The following is a 19846-nucleotide window of genomic DNA, read 5'->3' as shown; positions in this document are numbered from 1 at the left end:
TCGACTCTTACGCAGGTTACTCACACCACACGTTTTAATTATAATATTAAACAGCCCGTTATTGGCGTTTGTATCTCGTAGCAGTTAGTGTTTGACCACTCTCATAAAATATTGGTTAACATCTGAAATACCAAAGTTACAGTTACAGCGTCAGATGACTTAGCTAGATACACACTTATCAAGGAAGCAACTATTCATGAAGGGTCGGTATATTATTAAACACCAACATAATTATCGTAAAAAGCTATCTCATTTTCAAAAGAAAGTATGATAAGGCTTCTTGACAAGCAAACAATTATTCTCAGAGACGTGTTAAAAATACATACCGACTTCACCTATTCCAAACGTGTACTAAGTATCTCGGACAGAAAGGCTACGTATGTAATGAATATGGGGAGCTAGCGCTTTAGACGCAGAAGAAAGGTACGCTGATCTCGAAGGGAGTAGATGATATCATAGAAGCTCAAAATCCCTGTAGGAAGACCTGATTCACAAAGAGTTTCTCATATACCTTAGGTACCTATATTGTCACTTTCTCTTTTTATTTCATACGAAAGGTTTTGCTAAGATAGTCCACGAGATCTTATAAGTATTCCTTTATGAATTACATGAACAGATTAGAGAACGCAGTAATTAAATCTCAACTCACGTAGATTAGAAGATAATGCCAGAGCAACCCTTAGAAACACTTTCCTTAGTGAGATTATGATATCCATATTCCCCTAGTCCCCTATTCGGTCTTTAAGATAACTCTTGCTCAACCACCACTTGAATCTCACATGCGCCCGTAGTCAATTTTACTGCGATATGTTATTCTGCCATTTCCTTACCTTATTTATCATGTCATATTCACGATCAACCGATACATCAATTCAGAATACATGAATGTGTAACTATTCTTACAGTCCCCGAAAAGGTTCAAACCAATTATATCAAGATTTCTACCCGATCCGAACTCACAAACCACGACATTTTCCATGGTCTCTAATTCTACGATGTATTCCACGATGTCCGGTATCTTTGTCTTAGGTATCCTGCCGAGATCATGCTCTTATTATTCTGGTCTAGACTTGTTCGTTGTCAAGTGTACCTAATAACCTCTTCAATAGTTAAATACGTCATGTTGAGAAATACTTGACCAAAAGAGATATTATATTAATGTCATTTTAACCAGTAAGGTTCACCTGTAATACTTTGACTACCAAGCTGGTCTTCGGGACAAGTGTTACAAGTTAATCAAAGTTAATGTTCAGAATAAACAAAACGCACACCCGTCGTTTCTCTTCTGTTCTATGAATCGCGTAGTTCCTTGACATTTATATACTTGTATGATCCTTGCATCGACCCACGGTAGTTCCCAATGATAATATTACATCACCTACAAACCAACATCCAATCGAGAAAATACTCACATTTCGTGACGAGATTTATGCCAACTCTATCTCACGAAACTAGGATTGGTACCTAGGTAATTATTCAACTAAGCCGGTACTCAAGAAAAGTCTGAACTCAGCGAGTGCTTTCAATGATTGAGAGCCTTCTCCCTCGAGAATCGAAGAGGGAAACTGCCTAATAGACGAAGGAGTAGCTGATCCATCTCTCTGGCGGGGTTTCATGTCGAATGGCAATTAGATATTACGTAATACGCTCACCTTAGCCACTGTGGGGTTTGGAGCACACCCTTGCACATATGCATGTGGAGACTAAGTATATAAGTACATAATCTAGGTATTTTTGGCACCTTACGTACTCCTGGTACAAAGATTATGTAGGCTTCGTTACTTTAACGTCAACCATAGATGTCCCTGGACTTACGTAGAATCTGAGCTGATCTTGCCATTTTGTTGGAAGCAAACAATCGGTGCCTTATAGGCATTGTGTTGCGAAAGGCCCCAACATAAAGTCGTCAGGAACTCTCTACGTGTACCTCCACAGGTACGCGTGCGTAGGTATGTAATTGGCGGGGTTCATGGTACCAATGTAGGTACGCAGGTAGTGGTCCCTTCCAATTGTTCCAGTTGAGGCTGTAAACCGGAAGCTTCCAACGTTAAGCTTCACCTATCACCTATCAATTATCAGTTATCAAACCCAAATCCCCCACCGTTGTGCATCAGGCGGGTGTTGTTATGACTTCTAACTTTAAGAAATTGCGCCACTTACCTTTAATCATTCATTTGGTCATCCTCTAACAGAAGGTAGCTGCATTTGTTGAGGTCGACTTATCTGTGATGACATGGCTATGGCGAAGCCTGCGAGCTCCGAAGGGGCGCTTCGAGTGAGCAGAAGCTACATGGAGACTGGTCGCAAGAGGGTAAGTACCTAAGCAGCTAACGTTGTGTGGCTTCTGAGTTACCCGTCGCTTTTCTAGCCTCACCCGCTGATTACTTTGATTAACTTGACTGCCTTCAATGTATTCCGACAACCTGCTGACATCGTCCTCCTCATAGCACCGAATTCCAAGCTCAGTACAAATCCCCTTCGAGAGTTCCCTGCACCTCGGCGTAATCAACCAAGATCACGATATGGATATTGAACCTCCTGACGATGACGACGACGACGACGATGACGACGATAATGATACCACCATTTCTGACGGAAGTGACCAAGAGGATGATGCCTTGTTGGAAGATGCCGCGTTCTTATTTGATGAGGCTCCCGAAATTAATGATGGAGCAGTGATAGTAGATATGATGACACCACAAGGACTCCTAGCTGCTGGATTCTTTGATGATGGTATGGAACTTGCCGATCCTGATGATGAATCAGATGAGTCAGATGACCAAGACGAGGCCGATGATACGGTGGAGGGAGAAGGCCTGCCGCAAGTTGCGCCGTGGAGGATGAATCTCACGGCGTTATCGCAGGTCTACAATATTTACATGGTAGCATACACTGACAAGATCTATGTCTCTCGGCCCCGTAGCTGCGTTACCAATGCCCTGCCTGCTGAGCCTGATCTTATTTTGCAACCCAAAGCAAGTACGATGGGCATTGATGTTGGTGGCTACTTAGACGAGAACTTTCCGCATCAGGTTAATCATCTGATCGTTGGCGCCTTCGGGAATGAGGAAATTCTACTGCTTGCCTACGATGACGGCGACGTTATAGGCTACTACACCCATCACATCGAGAACGAGCTTCTACGCCGTGAGAGGGAAGGTCGGAACCATAAATCTGTTCCTACCCCCTTCTTCCACGAAAACGTTGAGAAAAGCGCCTGGGGATTAGCAATCCACAAGCAATCTCGCATCATCGCTGCCAGTTCCAACACCCACAATGTCTCCGTCTTCATCTTCGCCTTGACCGGTCATCCATACCGACATACGCCTGAGGTTGACGAGCTCGAACTCTTCAGAAATGTTGTTAAAGACGAGCATGGCAAATTTGTGGATCCAAAGACGGGCTCATCACAGGCCTCCGATGCTACTAAGCACGGTTCAAATGATTCCAAGATTGCTGCACTGGAAAGTGCAGTCCGACGTCGAGATGCTAATTGGCGTATTGTCTTGGAAACTGGTCGCATGGGCGCCAACATTCCCAATATTGCTTTCAGCAGCGACGCCGATGGAGAGGCAGACAAGGTTGTGGCGGTAGACATTAACGGAAGACTTTGGTTGATGGATATCTGGAATTTTGACCAACGCCCCTACGTCAAAATTGATGGTCTTCACCCAGGCCAGCCTCGTCTAAGGCACCAAGGAATTACCCTCCATTCGCACAAGTGAGTTTATCCTATTTCCTTACACCGTAGGAGTGGCTAAATGTGATTTAGACCTAGGGGTTGGGGTGTACTCGTATTACCTGAAAGTAGTTTTCTTCCGATGAAGAATAAAGAGGATGCGATTGGTATGTCATTGGACGATGCCAGATACGTATCGAACGACAGGGTCGGCAATTGGATAGATATCAGCCCGGGCATTAAGAATGTAGAAAATAATTCCCGGGTGCATCCGTGGGTGAGATGGGGACATCATACGCAATTCGCCTTCAACCCTCTAGAGCCTAGAAGGGCGCAGTTAGAGGCACCATGGTTTGATTTCGATGGCCCCAAGTCGGCTTCTTCGGTGAAGGACCACGATGAAGATAGGATGTCACGTCGCGAACGCGAATCTCGCCCGGGTTATAAAAACCAACCGAAACGTAAGACCGTCTTGGCAGATGGAAGCAGTATCATGCGCACGTACGAAATGGATATCGAACTTCGCAGCTTTGAGCAAGACGGTAGAGGCATCATGTTCGAAAAGGTCATTGATCAAATGCGGCCTTCACAGGCAGTATTACCTTTGATGAGAGTGGCACATGAGCGTCTAGCAAACCTCATTCATGTCCCTGAGTTGTCGTTGGTGGTAGCTGCCTCATTATGCGGAAGGGTAGCGCTGGTCACCTTAACGCGCCCAGAGGAAAAGGGCCTCTCTTTCAAACGAGCATTCAGGGTTGAGGCTATTTTACCCACCGCACTGGACGAAGATAAAGGGAGGCGACCCATATGCCCCTTGCTGGGCGTGGCTGTCGGACCTGTTCCATTTTCCGGAAGCCCTGAACTAGCAGACAGGCCTATTAACGCAAGGCCGTACCGTATCATGCTTCATTTCTACGATCTTAGCATACTGAGTTATGACCTGTCCCGGAGTTCAGCGACGGATTCTCTCTCTATTAGCTGAAGATATCATTTCCCTTCTTCCCTAGACTATGCTGTCATGATACCCAGGGGCTTTTGCAAACTACTTTCAGATTGAGGCTGGTAGGCGTTTGGGTTGCATGAGAATGACGGATGGTGGACGAGGCTCACTTAATCATCCGGCAGCCCGTCCCGGTAAGGCGTTAGGTGAAACATGAATGGAAATAATGGCACGAATAAAAACAAGTCTCTGGGTCAATTCCTTTTAGGTATCTAGGTACTGGGTACTGAGCAGCCAGGCTTGATATGTAGGTACGCGATACGAAATACAGTGGCGGCTGACCCGTGGGGAAATCAGATCGCCGCAGCAAGGATGTTTTCTTCTAGAAGAATTCTCCACGGCAAGGATGATGAGGATACATACAGGTAATATGCCAGGAACATGAATTTGGACCTGCGCTCTCTCTGTTCGGGCAGCCACTCTTACGCATTAATAATAAAAGACATGATGAATAATGAGCTAAGCTTTACCCATGATGCCTATTTCATACTGAGTAGGTAGGTGCCGATGCTTCGGATATTCAGGAGTACGTTCAATAAGTTGAGCCACTCATATGAACCATTGAATTGGAAGCTCCATACCTACGTTAAGAAGTTACTGAAGTTGAACATTTACAAATAATTCCCATTCCCTTGACGACTTACGCTTAGGAGTAGTTAGATGAGTACGTACCTTTAGGGAGATCAGATGCCAAGCCGCGATTTCGTGGAGGAATGATAAATCGATGAAGCAATTGGAAGTTCTGATTGGATGGCAAAGTGAAGATAAGGCTCTAAGTTGACCTTTCCCTTCTCAGTCAGACTTTTGCGGGTCGCGCTTTATTTCCGGGGGTGGATGGGGTTTGGCGGGACCCATTTTGTCATTTAAAAAGGTAACTCTCGGGCAGGCAAGCTGACGAAAGAGACTTTCAGCCCTCAGCCCAAGGTTGCTAATTTCCGACAGCCTCATGCGCCTTCCTAACATGCGACTGTGACACGATATTCTCTCCGGCTGTTACCTTTGAAGTGGTCCGGGGACGGACGTAGGTAGAATTGGTACCATAGGCGATTTATTCGGGTGACACCGACGCCACCTACCTTCTGATGTTTTAAACATGAGGGTTGAAACGCACGTGTCTAAATGGTTACCGAACCAAGATAGCCAAGAGGTGGTATCTCTCAGCAAATCGACAGCTTGACATCATACCTACCTAGGCATGGTACTCGATTTTTACAGCACCCTATGTGGAAATTGTTAAGGGGGTACTTCCACATCTTCTTGGCTTCAATCAAAAAAAGTCGTAACCCATCGTCGATCCCGGCACTAGCGGACCATGTCTCTTAAGAGACAGCGCTGTTGACTAAAAAGACATTGATGACATATCAATGCTGCAAAAAATCTCTCAAGCCCGCAGCCTGTCGTGCCTAGGCTTGAAGGGCGCGGGATGTTTTGAGGCTAAGCGACATTTTTCGTTGCATTTCGTTTGGAAGCTAGTTGGTCACTTGCATGTGAATTAAGCAGTTGGGATGATGGATGGTTATGCATACCTAGCACCAAATACAAACGGGCAAGATCGTGAAGTTGCAAGATTTTGCGGCTAATACATGGTTAAGCTTTAACGGTTCGAGAAGATCCAAGGTATCTCGCGGTTTTCGCCCTTGTCGCGTCCCCCGGTTCTACGCAGCTGGTTCCGATCTCAGCCCCATTGCACGACTCGTTCAAGGATAGAAGCAAAAGATAGGAATTGTTCGGGCTGAAGGCTGGCGTTTTCATTCGCCTGAGTCGAGGCTGTTGCAAATGGTTTGCAGGGAAGCAGACAAACTATTTCGTAACAGATACTCCCGTCCCACGCGATCTAAAGGGCTCAAGCTTCGCTTGGCTATGGAACTAGGGGACCTGCATTCGAGGGACCCTTGGGCTTGGGATCGGCAACGACAAGAAATTATACGACTTGGACTTCGTCGTCGCTTGCGACTACGACGCAATGAGATATCGAAGATCACGAAAAAGAATCTTTTCTGCACACATTGACGACATGATGTAGTGTGAATTATTAGCGCTGCTACCGAACCCCTAGACCTGGCAATTGGAAATCCTAGTAACGCGAGAGCCCCCCGGCCGTGCAGTAGGTAGCCGCGTAGCTCCACGTACCCCACAAACTCCGGATATTCCTAGACCAGGAGAAGGACGACGATACCGACAAGGGCTGAACATTGGCAGAAACATCAACGTAAGCTGGTAAGCTGCCACTTAGATATCCGGTTGGCTTATGTCTCCTTCAGTTCTGATTAACCCCCAAGACATGGTGAAACAGATCGGAGCTGAATAAACAAGCCCGAAAGATTGGAACCGACGAGCCGACGAAAATGGGCAGAGGTTCGTACTAGTCACCAAGATTGTTCATGAACAGGTTCCCGATGTTGTGGACATGCCCAGCTAATTCGTGAGGATGGACCCTGAATAAGGTACCTGTCTAGATTCCTACATGTACCTAGGCAAGGTAAAGGCCTCGGTCTAGGAGACTCAGCGATGTCGCTCATAGGACGTGCCTTCTCGCACACCTGGAAGTGACTGCTCTGCTACTCTACATTACACAAACTATGACTCTGGTAACTGCCTCAATGCATGTACTATGTAAGATGTAAGCCTCCGGTGGAGACATACATGGGGGTCCCATAAAAGGTGTAGGTACCCAACCATCATTAGGGTTTGGGGAAGTGCACCCCGGTACTCGATTACATACGGGCTACAAGTAAGACTTTGAACTTTGATTGGCCGGATACTTATCTATCATCCCAAATTTGGTCCCGTCTTCTTTCAAGGTCCATGTTGCATCTTCATACCGGGGTCTAGCCAGATCTTCAAAGTCTAAGAAAAATCTCGGTCTCGGTCTAGGTATTCTCTCATATATACTCGCGTAGATCCCGCCTCGTTGCGAACTTACGATCAGATGTTGTTTCAATTCTTCTTCGCCTCTTCCCATCCTCGACGCCCTCGTTTCCGAGTAGATATCACCGCCTAAGTACCCACCCCGAAACGGCATTCCCGATACAAAGAAACCGAACACGGCCGTTTAATCACTGATCTTCAACGACCACCACCCTTCAACCGGCAGCATGTCGTGGCAACCGTCCTACTCGTGGACCGGTGCGCCCACCACGTTCAATGGCACGAACGCTGAGACCGGAGGCGATTCCAGTATGTACAACTATACACGATTCTTGACAAATTCAAGAAAAGAGGGAAAGGGCAAAAAGCGCCCTTACGACCGAAACTAACTCGATCCTCTCGTAGACACCGAGAACCTGAACCAATGGTACCAATCGGGTGACCAGGCGTTCATCCTCGTTGCGGCATGTATGGTTTTGCTGATGGTGCCCGGAATCGCCTTTCTGTATTCCGGCCTGTCGCGAAGAAAGTCGGCTCTGTCCTTGATCTGGGTCTGCATGATGTCTTTCAGCGTCATCATCTTCCAGTGGTACTTCTGGGGCTACTCGCTGGCTTTCAGCTCGACCGCCACCAATGGTTTTATCGGCAACCTTCACCATTTCGGCCTCATGAACACCCTCGCGGTGCCCTCTCCCGGTTCCCCTTTAATACCTGAATTGCTCTATTCTTTCTACCAGGTTAGTTTTGCCTTTTTTTTTTTTTTTTTTTCCTTCGCCGCCTTCAAAAAATGAATATTTCTAGTGATCTGAGAACTTATCGGCTAACGCGCGATTCAGATGATGTTCTGCGCCGTAACAGCAGCTCTCGTCATTGGGGCGGTTGCCGAACGTGGTCGCATGCTTCCCGCCATGGTCTTCACCTTCTTCTGGGCCACCCTGGTCTACTGCCCACTCGCCTGCTGGGTTTGGAATATAAACGGATGGGCCTTCAACTACGGTGTCCTCGACTATGCCGGAGGCGGGCCTGTCGAAATCGGTTCCGGTCTATCCGCCTTAGCCTATTCGTGGGTCCTCGGCCGACGTCACGAGAAGATGATGCTCAATTTCCGTCCTCACAACGTTTCCCTAGTCACTCTTGGCACCGTTTTCCTGTGGTTCGGCTGGCTCGGCTTCAACGGTGGATCTGCATTCGGCGCTAACTTGCGCGCGACGATGGCCTGCTGGAACTCTTGCTTGACTGCCACATTTGCCGCCATGACCTGGTGCCTGCTCGATTTCCGCCTCGCAAAGAAGTGGTCGATGGTAGGATGGTGTTCTGGTGTTATTTCCGGTCTCGTTGCCGCTACCCCTGCGTCGGGATTCATCCCTCCCTGGGCATCTATTATCCTGGGTGTTGTTACTGGAGTGTGCTGCAATTTTGGCACTAAAGGTATTTCACTTGAAAATTCAAATTATGAGAACAAAAGTTAACATCTGAAACAGTCAAGTTCCTGGTTAGAATCGACGACTCCCTCGATGTATTCGCCGAGCACGGTATTGGTGGCATCGTCGGTCTCATCTTTAACGCCCTGTTCGGTGCGAACTACATCATCGGTCTGGACGGCGTCAACAACGGCGTGTACCCCGGTGGTTGGATCGACCACCACTACGCACAGCTGTACATCCAGATCGCGTATATCGTAGCGGCTTGCGGTTACAGTTTCGTCATGTCGGCCATCATTGCTAAGCTGATCGACCTCGTGCCGGGCCTACACCTGCGCGCCACGGAGGAAGCGGAACTCCTGGGCATGGACGACGACCAGCTCGGCGAATTCGCATACGACTACGTCGAGGTGCGCCGCGACTTCCTGGCCTGGACCCCGGCCAAGGAGGAGCCCACTTCCGGCGGCCACCGCTTCATCCCCCAGCACGGCATCGAGGAGCACCAGAACATGGCTAACACGAACGGCCACGTCCTCGAGAAGGAGCAGGAGAAGATGGGAGCTTCGGTCAGGGCCCCTGCTAAAGAGGAGGCCGCCGAAGAAGCCGCGGACGCGGACGCGGCTACCGAAAGTAGCAGTCGATGATGGCCCATCGCGTGAAATGGGCCCCGTGTATTTTTGCTCCGTGGGAGGGTTGCGCTGTGGATACAAGTTGGCTACATAATACCCATCAGTTCTTCGGTTCTCTTATTTGTCTTGTATCAGGAGTCGGAAAAACATATATCAGGGAGGCTTAAAAAAGATCTGCTTAGGGGCGTGGTGTATAAGGCGTTGAGATGTCGTTGAATACCAATCTAGCTGAATTGAGTTGCTGTTGAATCTGAATCGTTTCGTCTCGGATTCTTAGGTACCTTGTCTTTGGTTAGATGTGATTCGGTGTGATGTTTTTGACTAATATTTTAAGCACTTCTATATCCTATTTATAGGTACTAACGGATCTATCATGTACGTGCTCGTGAACAACCGCCCCTTTTTCCATCTGCATATGTACACTACTACCCCCCCTTACAGCAAGTAACTTATAGCATCTACCTAGTACTTACATCTATATATATATGCACCAAGTATCATGTTGATATAATCCATACCTCAACTCTTCTCGCCACATGCAACTAGATGATAAATACTAAGCAGTATCAATCAAGTCGTGAAGATTTGCCTTCACGTAGTCAGCTTTTATTAACTTTCTTGATGTAATAGGAACCTACCTGGTGCTTACCTAGACATCTATGTAGATAATTACTAGGTAGTTTCCTTCTCTAACCTCTCATTACACCACGTCACATCAAGCTTAATAGCATATCACTCTGCAAACACAACCACTGCATTAAAACCTTGCCTTTATCTTGAAATATCCTCTTATTTACTTGCAGCTACATGCGAAGCACAGGCAGGCAAGCCAGTCAGTCGCTCATAGCAACCGATTAGCTCTCCCTCTCAAATCCCAGTACGTGCTCTACTCATCTACTCCTCAGCCTATATAGCACTTGCTCCTCGCTCGAACTCGAAAAGCTTTGCCGCATTCTAGGCGCACACCTAATCTATTCCAGCTTCAGGGCCTCGAACTGCTTAATCGTGCCCTCGAAGCCCTTCGCCTCGGACTCGAAGTCCGCGAGCCTCTTCTTGTCGGCCTCCTGGATGGCGGCCGTGACCTTCTGCTGGTAGCCCGGGTCGGACAGGAGCTTCGACTGCTTCGCGATGGCGAGACGCGTCTTTTCGAGCTTCTTGTTGGCCTTGGAGATCTCGTCGTCGATGTCTACGCGACCCTTGACATGCAGGAACACGGCCGCCGAGCTTGACACCGGGAATGCCACACATCCCGCCGGCCGGGGTTGCGAGCCCGAGATTACCTCGATGTCGGTGACGCCCTTGCCGCTTAGCGATTTGATGGATTGCACCTGATCAACTGCGGTTTGGTGTGCGGTCTCATCGTAGGTTTGTACGAAGACTGTAGTCGTATGTGTTAATTTACATCCATGAATTAAGAATTACGAATGTCTTCAAATAACTTACCCTTAGCTTCGTCCTTCAGCGCATACTCGGCCATCAGGGACCGAATACCCTTAGAACAGCCCTGGACGAGCTCGTATGCAGCCTCGGCTGCGGGGTCGTCCAACTCCGGATCGTACGTAGGGTATCGCGCGAGCATGATCGATGGGGTTTCGTCGCCAGGTCGCCGCGGAAGCCGTTGCCATAACTCTTCCGTCAGGAAAGGCATGAATGGGTGGATCAATCTTAACGCATTGTCAAGTGCTGTGTATAGAGTATCAACGGCCGAGCGCTTCTCGTCTGCCGTACCATCCTGGATAAGGGCCTTCGAGTTCTCTATGTAAACATCGCAAAGATGGTTGTACCAATACTGATACACCGTCAACGTTGACTTGTTGAACTCTCGGTCTGCTATAGACTCGTTGATCTCCTTGGCGGCTGTGTTCATCTTGTGGAGGATCCACTTTTCAGCAAGGGATTCCTTTCCGGTAAGTTTTCCGGTCTTTTGAGGAATAAAGTCTTGGTCTATTTTACTAAGCACATACTTCGTGGCCTGGTAAATCTTGTTGCAAAACTTTCGGTAACCGTGCATGACTTTGATATCGAAATTGATGTCTCCTCCGCCGGTGGTGTAATTGACCATGCAAAACCGAAGAGCATCGGCTCCACATTGGGGAATACCATCTGGGAAAGCCGTCTTTTGGTATTTCGTGGCCTTCTCGACCTCACTAGGGTGCAGGTTTCCAAGAGCTAGCTTTTCGTGAAGTTTCTCTAGGGGAATTCCACTGATGACATCAAGAGGGTCAATGACATTACCCAAAGACTTGGACATTTTCCTTCCCTCTGAATCTCGCACGAGGGAGTGGCAGTAAACTTCGCGGAACGGAATCTCTCCGACCATCTTCAGGCCTAGCATAATCATCCTCGCAATCCAGAAGAACAAGATATCCCATCCGGTTTCGAGGACACTCGTCGGGTAAAGCGTCTGCAAGTCATGGGTCTTGTTGGGCCACCCAAGAGTTGAAAAGGGCCATAATCCGGAAGAAAACCATGTATCTAACACGTCTTCATCACGTTCCAGTGTGAACTTCTTGCCCGGCAAAGCTTTTTCAGCCTTTGCTTGAGCCTCTTCCTCCGTTCGGCCAGAGAACCACAACTTGTCGTCTGCCCGATCACCTGCCTCACCCTCAACGTTGGCGAAGTAGACGGGGCATTGGTGGCCCCACCAGAGTTGACGCGAAAGACACCAGTCATTAATATCTTCCATCCATCTGTAGTAGCTCTTTTCGGCGGTTTCCGGCTTAATTTTGATCTCGCCATTCTTCACTACTTTGATCGCCTCGGCAGCCAGATCCTTCATTCTCATCCACCACTGGGGCTTCATGATGGGTTCGATGATATCCTTTGACTTCTCGCAGAGAGGGACTTTCATAGGATTGTCTTTCTTATCCACGTACAGTCCGCGCTCCTTAAGATCAGCTTGGATAGAATACCTTACATCAAATCGCTTCTGGCCCTTGTATGGACCGGCATTCTCATTCATAAGGCCATCATCTGTCAGGATATTGATGAACTTTAAGTTGTGTCTCTGGCCCAGTGCGAAATCGTTGGGGTCATGAGCTGGGGTGATTTTTACGGCACCGGTACCAAATTCTAGATCAACGTAGTCATCAGCCACGATAGGCAGCAGACGACCAGGGATAAAAGGGTGGATGGCATTCTTGCCAACGAGATGCTTATATCGTTCGTCCTTAGGGTGGACGGCGATACCAGTATCACCCAGCATCGTCTCGGGACGTGTAGTGGCTACCTCAATCGTCTCCTCAGTTCCCTCGATGGGGTACTTGAAATGGACGATAATTCCGAATTCAACCTTCTTGTCGTATCCAGGCACATCGAGAAGCGTTCGCCCAGCCAACTCCTTGTTGACGACTTCCAGATTAGAAAGCGCCGTGTTGAGCTTCGTACACCAGTTGACGAGGCGATTCGCACGATAGATAGTCCCCTCCTCATGAAGCTTGACAAACGTTTCTGTTACGGCCGCACTGAGGTTCTTGTCCATAGTGAAGGCTTCTCTACTCCAGTCGGTCGAGCCACCCATCTTACGTTGAGCATTGTTGATTCTCTTGTGGTAATCTTCTTTCCACTCCCAGACGGTCTCTACGAACTTCTTACGTCCCAGGTCGTGTCGAGTCTTGCCCTGCCGTCTCCATAACATGTTCTCGACAACGCTCTGGGTGCTAATACCGGCATGGTCACAACCCGGTAGCCATAATGTCGTCTTGCCATGCATACGGTTCCACCTAATCATGACATCCTGAAGAGAATTGCCTAAAGCGTGACCCATATGTAGAGCTCCCGTCACATTGGGTGGTGGTATGACGATCACGAAGGATCCCTCCTCTTTCACCTTGCCATCAGGGGTGAATTCAGGCTTGAAGAAGCCAGACTTCTCCCACCACTCGTACCAGGCACTCTCAACGGCGATCGGGTTATAAGCTTTCAGCTGGGGGTCGTCGAGGGATCGAAGTTGCTTCTTCTCGCCGGCGGGAGTCTCTTCGACATAAGAAGGGAGGGCCTCTTCCTCGGCTTTCTGAGCCTTGGCCTTCTTCTCCTTGTTCTTGCTGGCGGCAGGGGCTTGGGCAGCAGCTTTGGCCTTTTTCTGCTCGAACTTGGCAGCCTTCTCAGCCTTCTTGCGCTCCTTCTCTAGCTCCTTTTCGGTCTTGACCTTGGCGCCAGCTGGTGCTGCACCTGCATCTTGGCCTTGGGCATGCACACCAGGACCGTCGGACTGTCCCGCAGCTTCTTTCACAGCACCCTTAACGTCGGCGGGAACTGGGGGCGGTGCGCCCTCGCCGACTTTGCTTGGGCCCTCGGATGCGTTGATAGGGTTACCACGACCGCTATTAGTAGCCATTGTGGCACGATTGAAGTGAAGAATTGGTCTGTATGGCGGCCTGCGCACCCAGAGTGCTCTTAGTAATAGCCTAGACAACTTGACGGTATTTTGTGCGGAGGAAGTTAAGAGGCGGTTCGTGGCATTTGGTTGAAGTGGGATGTTTATATTAAAACCCGTGTCGCTTCCTTCCGTTCTCGAAGTTTTCTTGACTCACACTGTAAAAAGGTAAGAGTCACGGAGGGGTAAGCACCACCGGTTATTATCGCTTATCGATAATTGATAGTGGGATGTTAGGTGTACTCCGGTACCTCGTATGTAAAACCAATTGCTTCACCACTTCGTTACTCACAGCGAACATCCGTAAGCAATACGTTCATAGCATCTATTAAAAGCACAAGATATCCATATGTTATGACTCCATTGTATTGATTTATGTTTCGGTAAGAGTCATAATGAATTATCTTGTTATATCATCACGCATTCTCCACACTCTCTTAGACGTGGACTCCTAGATTCATTCGTCATAAGAACGACCTGTAACGAGTATAACACACACAATGGCCCAGTCAGTCTCTTAGGTACGAATACCTACTGGGTAGGCATATCACAAAGCGTATACTTTGACCAATGAAAAGAAGTACAAGACAATATGGGATTTCTGTATATACAACCTACTAGAGTGGTGATCCTCCTAATTACGGTGTTTGACTATGGGTAACTCTCATTATCCATCCATGGATATCACTTAGGACATATTGCTCCCTATAACACGTCTACTCTCCGAGCGAGGAAAAAGCAACCTAAGCCACGCTGGGGTATACCCGACCATACCGTACCATTAATTCCTCCAGCTGTTCCCCCCAGCGACTCCCCAAAGATTCCTCAGATAGAATCAAGCGCTCCCCGAGACCTTCGCCGTCTGACTAACCTCCACCCCGGTAGTGACCTCGGGACCCGTATGCGCATCGAGTTCGGGGTCATTCGACGTCTCCTCCGAAACCGTAGGCAAACTGCCAACTTCCACCCCAGACGAAACCCGCGGTAACGCCGCCCTTTCACCGTCCGCATCTGGGCTCTTGGCCTTCTCTTCCTTCTTCCCTCCCCCGTTAGGCGCTGCCTCCTTCGTCTGCGCCCTCCTCCCCCTCTCCCTCGCGATCCACCCCAGGAACAAGGGCACGTCCTTCCAGATAACCGCCGGCGCCGCCAGATTCTGCACCCAGGCGGGCAGAACGCCCGCGGCATCACTCGCCGTCGCCATCAACCACTCGATCTTCCTTTGGCCCCCATCTCCTCCTCCGATGCCGCGTATGCGCTCCACACTAACATAGAACGCGACCTGCGCGCCCTTCTCCCTCGCCAACTTGCTCTTATCAGACCTCTCCCCATAATCCGGCACCGGGATACTCGCGACCACGAACTCCCTTCCCCCCTCCCCCCCGGTCCCAGACCCCAGCGCCGCCGCCGTCATCTGCAAAACAGGAAACGTACGGTCCTTAAGCACCGGCTTCCCAATACGGTGCCGCATCTCCTCCACAACCAACTTGAACCGGCCCCACCGGACGCCCCCCTCCTCGACCTCGACGCCCGCGCAGTCCCAGCTCTGCGCCTCGTGCGCCGCCAGACACGCCGGCGTGAACGCCTTCTCCGACTGCGCGTGCTCCTCGCGGAAGGCCGCAACAAACTCCTCCCAGCTCGCCGTCCCGCGCTCCGCCGCGTCCGCGTGCACGCTGCGGCGGCAGCACCACGTCTCGCCTTTCACCTTCGCGTCCTTTCCCCCACCGCCCTTGCTTTCTCCGCCACCCTCGCTTGCCGCGCTGCTCCTAGACTCCACCTTCTCCAGCTCGGCGGCCGGGATGACGCGCTCCAGCACCTCGACCTTAGCCTTGGAATCCGGGTGCGTGTGCGTCCCCTTGAGCTTCCAGATCTTGGGGTCGGGCTTGGCGTCGCCGGAAGCTTTGGGCGCCGCGGAGTCGATGAATGGCACGGCCTCCTGCAGGATGGCGAGCAAAAACGGCGCGAGGTCGTCCGGCGACGCGGACGCCGCGGGCAGCTGCTCCGTTCGCAGGCCCCGTAGGCGGACTAGGGGGCCTAGCGTGTTTGTCGACATAGTATTTTGTGTAAGTTCTTTGTATATGATAAGTCTTTCAAACTATTTTATTTTAAACTCGGATGGATAAATTATGTAAGGGTATAAGAGCACGGGTTTTTAAACTCTCTCAGTTTGTATTGTAAAAGGTTGAGAATTCGGAAATGTTTGTTTGCTAGTTAGCGTTGCGTGTCTCACAACCCCCAGGTTAAGGTAAAATCTTGCTCGCAACTTTGTTGGAACCGTTTCAAGGGGCTGGGGGCTACCGATTCAAACCGCACCTCATTTACTACCTATCCATTAAAAACGCAAAAAAGCCCTAGAGCACTAGAAAGAGATAAGAAGTAGGTAATGTGGTGACACGAGCCCAAATTAACCCTAATGATCATTACATAGCGTTGTGTCGAATTCCTTAGGCAAAAGGCTCGTATGAGTTATCGAATATGTAGATCATCGACCCTATGCGACACTATATATCCGGCCTCAAAATGCCGAGTGCGTGATGTGTAGCTTCGACTGGCCTGCGTCATCCAATATGTGGGGACGCGCAAAAACATTGGGTTCCATGATCGATTGCCGGCAGGGTTCCCAGCTGGAACTCGACCAGTCAACCCCTTACTGTAGGAGGCTGAGTCGCATCTGCGTAGTAATAAGGGAGACAATCCGTACAGATTCATACTCGCCTGCAGTTCCGCGTCACATGCGGGGTGAGTCGCAATACGTTCGATAGGGGATAGAGGGTTACTTCTTTATGTTTATCTTATTAATATTAGTTAGTCTAGCTATATGCTGTCTTCTCTCGTGACATATCCGGCCAGGTTCTCTTGCCTTGGGCCGTGTTCATCATCTAATAGGTCGCATGTATATATGTACAGATCTCTAGTCATGGTATTCAGTCAAGTACGCCTCGCTTCCTGATCCAAAATCACTCCCAGTCTCGCTTTTCCCAGCGGATGTTAGCTGGCTCAAGCGGTCTCGAGAACATAGAGGCGTAATCTGTGCCAATAACGTCGCTGCCTCCGTCGACATTCCTGAACTTGAACGCGCGAACGATCATAGCATTAATGGTCTGCAACTGGACGTTGGCGAACTGTTCGCCGATACACCGATGCCTTCCAGCACCGAACGGAAGGTATGGTGAGTTTCCGCCCTTGCTGACCAAGCCATATCCGTAATCGATCTTTTCCTCTTCTTCTACGTTGTTTCGTACCACAGTCGGGGCAATAGGCGAGTTCTTGTCCCATCGCGTAGGCTCCCATTTATCCGGCTCGGGGAAATACTGGGGATCTGTCGAAGATACACCGGAGGCAGACAATAGAGTGTGGCTAGTAGGGATGACATATTTGGTTCCAGGGACTTGCAGAGGAGACTTGACAGCTCGCATAATAGAGTGGATAGGAGCGTGAAGTCTAAGCGTCTCTTTGATGATTGCCTGGTTCAGCGGAAGCTTGGCGAGATCCTCGTACTTCAGTGGTGGTAAGTCGGCACCAAGAGCCTCAACTTGCTCGCGGTACAAGGCCTCCATGATATCCGGGCGCGCAGCGAGACGCAGCATCATCCAAGAACTTGTTGAAGAGGAAGAGTGTTGGCCAGCCATGAGCAATGCAATCAACATGTGCGCGATCTCGTGGTCTGGGACAGGAGTGCCATTCTTGTAAGTAGAGTTCATCAAATGCCACATCATATCCTGCGCATCAGTCTTGCCAGCAGCACGGCGCTCCTTGATGATATCCATGTAAATCTTCGCTATAGTCCGCTGGGCGTGGTCGCGTCTCTTGTTCCAGGGTAACGGGGCCCAGTGAAGCATGAAGTTAATCGGAGTGAAGCCCATATCCAAATCGTGGTACAAAGCAGCCAGCGACTCGTCGAACTTGCTTCGGACCTGCTTTCCTTGGAGAGAATGCGAGGCAGTGAAGATGGTAATCTCGGCCATGTTCTTGGGAATGTTTACAATTCCGGACTTGCCCTTGAAATCGGGGCATCTCTTGAGGTAGCTGGTGACCTCGTCGGCGATGATGGGCACGTAGTTTTGGAAGGCGGCTGTAGTGAGGGCGATTTTCATAAACTTCTTTTGTTCCATGAGCTTGGAGTTAGGGCAGTCGTAGACGACGTCCTTCCCGAAGACAGGGGTAGTCAAGACGGTGTAGATGTCCTCGGCGCAGACATCCTTAATCTTGCCGTTAAGGATGAAGTCGTTGCCGGCGGTACCAAGATATACGGTGGTCTTCTTCCCAAGAAGGATAAAAGTGAAGATATCTCCATACTGTCGCGTCTCCTATTAGTACGCGACCTAATTAAGCGGGTCGGAGAATAAGGGGCACCGTACCTTTTTGCGGTTTTCCTTGAAGAATCGGGGAGGGTCCATTCCGTAGGTGATGGTGCTTCCTACGACAGGAAACCAGTGGAAAACGACGGGAGGCTCATTGGGGTTCTTGAAGAGGATTTGTTGCAAGACATTGAAAAATACGGTCAAGAATAAAGCGCCGACAGCGAAAACAACGACTTGCGCCGGAGTGGAAAGCTGCGACATGTATTGGGACACGGGTCCCTGAATATTCTCTAAAAGCCCCATTTCGAAAATCTATCGCTACTGAGCTGTTGTCCACTGCACATGTAGCTTGAAAGACTCTTGAAATGTGAGGATGAAAATGGGATAGAGAATATTAGGAGACAGTTTAATAAATACAAAAAACTGAGGGTCAAGTCGAAACCCTTTTTGGTAAAAGATGGCAAGAGATTGGCCAATCGATAGGGGGCTCAAGGTCGGCCCATGTTCCCCATCCAGGGACCACGCTAAAGAAGTACTTAAATACCTCGTATTCGGATTTCCACGCGGTACGCTTCAAATTGTTCAAATTATTCCAATGTTTATTTTCACAAGTCCAACTTTATTTCCAGGACGTCGAATGCCGCGCATGGAACCTTCCTAGGATCAATTAAGCCGCAGAACATCGACTGTTTCTTAGCCAATTACGAAACAAGAACACCTCATAGGCTTTACACCGCTACCGAAACATTTTAACTACGTCAATCTGTAAAATTACATCTGATATGTCTAGACTTGCTGGTTGGTAATCCCGCACCTGCGGTATCCAGTACGATCAGTCTGTTAAGGCATGACAATGATACGATGTAGAATTACATCGACTCGATATGGCTTGGCAAAGTTCTTTAACACTCTCCTACTCAACACTATCAGCTGAGTAACCTTCAAAAATTTTACGTTTAATAGTTAAACTATCCATTAATCTGGGATTGTCAATCCCTATTCTTCGCATCGTCATTTAATCAATTGTTACAGTCAGGATATTATATCTACTAGTAGTCAAAGCTAGTTAGGAGTTAGGAGATTACTCGCATCTGAGAAACTCCTTGAACATCCACCTTACTTGACTTTCTAAAAAGCACATACCTATTGAAGAGTTGCTGGTTTGTAATATTGAAGATCATGTTTCGTGGTTGCTTATTAACCTTGATCATTGTATCTAACAGTCCTCCCGCCTAACAACACCAATGTACCCTTCACTACGAAAACCCAACCTCGAACTAAAGAACCACTTCTACATCCTTGGACCGGTAACGGAACCCGCTGTAGAATGATAGCTCAGAAATAGTCATCATCGGATATCGTGAAGATTGACCTCTGCGAGACCCCTAAACCACCGTGTCAATATTCGGGTGATCGATGGTCGTCTATAAAATCTCGTATTCGGGTTCAGGCTTATCTAATTGGCATAAGACTCGCTATTCAAGCCACTATTTGTGGCGCAGAACTACGATAGATGGTTTCAAGCTCCTATACACAATCGTGGAACCTTGGAACTCTAACTATCGTGACGTATGCC

General features: G+C 48.9%; 5 protein-coding genes across 5 annotated transcripts; 2 read left to right on the top strand and 3 right to left on the bottom strand.

Annotated features, from left to right (window-relative positions):
• Positions 1-1848: 1848 nt before the first annotated feature.
• F4807DRAFT_409507 (uncharacterized protein) lies at positions 1849-5342 on the top strand (the record flags this gene model as incomplete). Its single annotated transcript, XM_047996548.1, has 3 exons — positions 1849-2311; positions 2448-3721; positions 3773-5342. Coding segments are annotated over exons 1-3 (2237 nt in total), but the record flags the coding sequence as incomplete, so codon positions are not given.
• Positions 5343-7469: 2127 nt separating this feature from the next.
• On the top strand, positions 7470-10145 carry F4807DRAFT_409502 (ammonium transporter MEP1). Its single transcript, XM_047996547.1, has 4 exons — positions 7470-7856; positions 7953-8284; positions 8384-8975; positions 9029-10145. The coding sequence occupies exons 1-4, from the start codon at positions 7775-7777 to the stop codon at positions 9610-9612; spliced, it is 1590 nt and encodes a 529-aa protein (XP_047858402.1). The 5' UTR covers positions 7470-7774; the 3' UTR covers positions 9613-10145.
• A 26-nt stretch (positions 10146-10171) lies between these two features.
• F4807DRAFT_409499 (tRNA synthetases class I-domain-containing protein) lies at positions 10172-14108 on the bottom strand. The gene is made up of 2 exons (XM_047996546.1): positions 11041-14108; positions 10172-10975 (listed from the first exon to the last, which is right to left on the bottom strand). The coding sequence occupies exons 1-2, from the start codon at positions 13931-13933 to the stop codon at positions 10569-10571; spliced, it is 3300 nt and encodes a 1099-aa protein (XP_047858401.1). The 5' UTR covers positions 13934-14108; the 3' UTR covers positions 10172-10568.
• A 166-nt stretch (positions 14109-14274) lies between these two features.
• Positions 14275-16639, bottom strand: F4807DRAFT_409498 (uncharacterized protein). The gene has a single exon (XM_047996545.1). The coding sequence runs from the start codon at positions 16020-16022 to the stop codon at positions 14808-14810; it is 1215 nt and encodes a 404-aa protein (XP_047858400.1). The 5' UTR covers positions 16023-16639; the 3' UTR covers positions 14275-14807.
• A 102-nt stretch (positions 16640-16741) lies between these two features.
• Positions 16742-18666, bottom strand: F4807DRAFT_409497 (cytochrome P450). The gene is made up of 2 exons (XM_047996544.1): positions 18328-18666; positions 16742-18264 (listed from the first exon to the last, which is right to left on the bottom strand). Exons 1-2 carry the CDS (start codon positions 18571-18573, stop codon positions 16927-16929), a joined length of 1584 nt encoding a protein of 527 aa, XP_047858399.1. The 5' UTR covers positions 18574-18666; the 3' UTR covers positions 16742-16926.
• Between the last annotated feature and the right edge of the window lie 1180 nt (positions 18667-19846).

The sequence above is a fragment of the Annulohypoxylon truncatum genome, assembly GCF_022578515.1.
Source record: "Annulohypoxylon truncatum strain CBS 140777 unplaced genomic scaffold F4807scaffold_3, whole genome shotgun sequence".
Lineage (NCBI taxonomy): Eukaryota > Fungi > Ascomycota > Sordariomycetes > Xylariales > Hypoxylaceae > Annulohypoxylon > Annulohypoxylon truncatum.
Note: the sequence above shows the minus strand (reverse complement) of the source record. Positions and strands in the feature narration are given on the sequence as shown.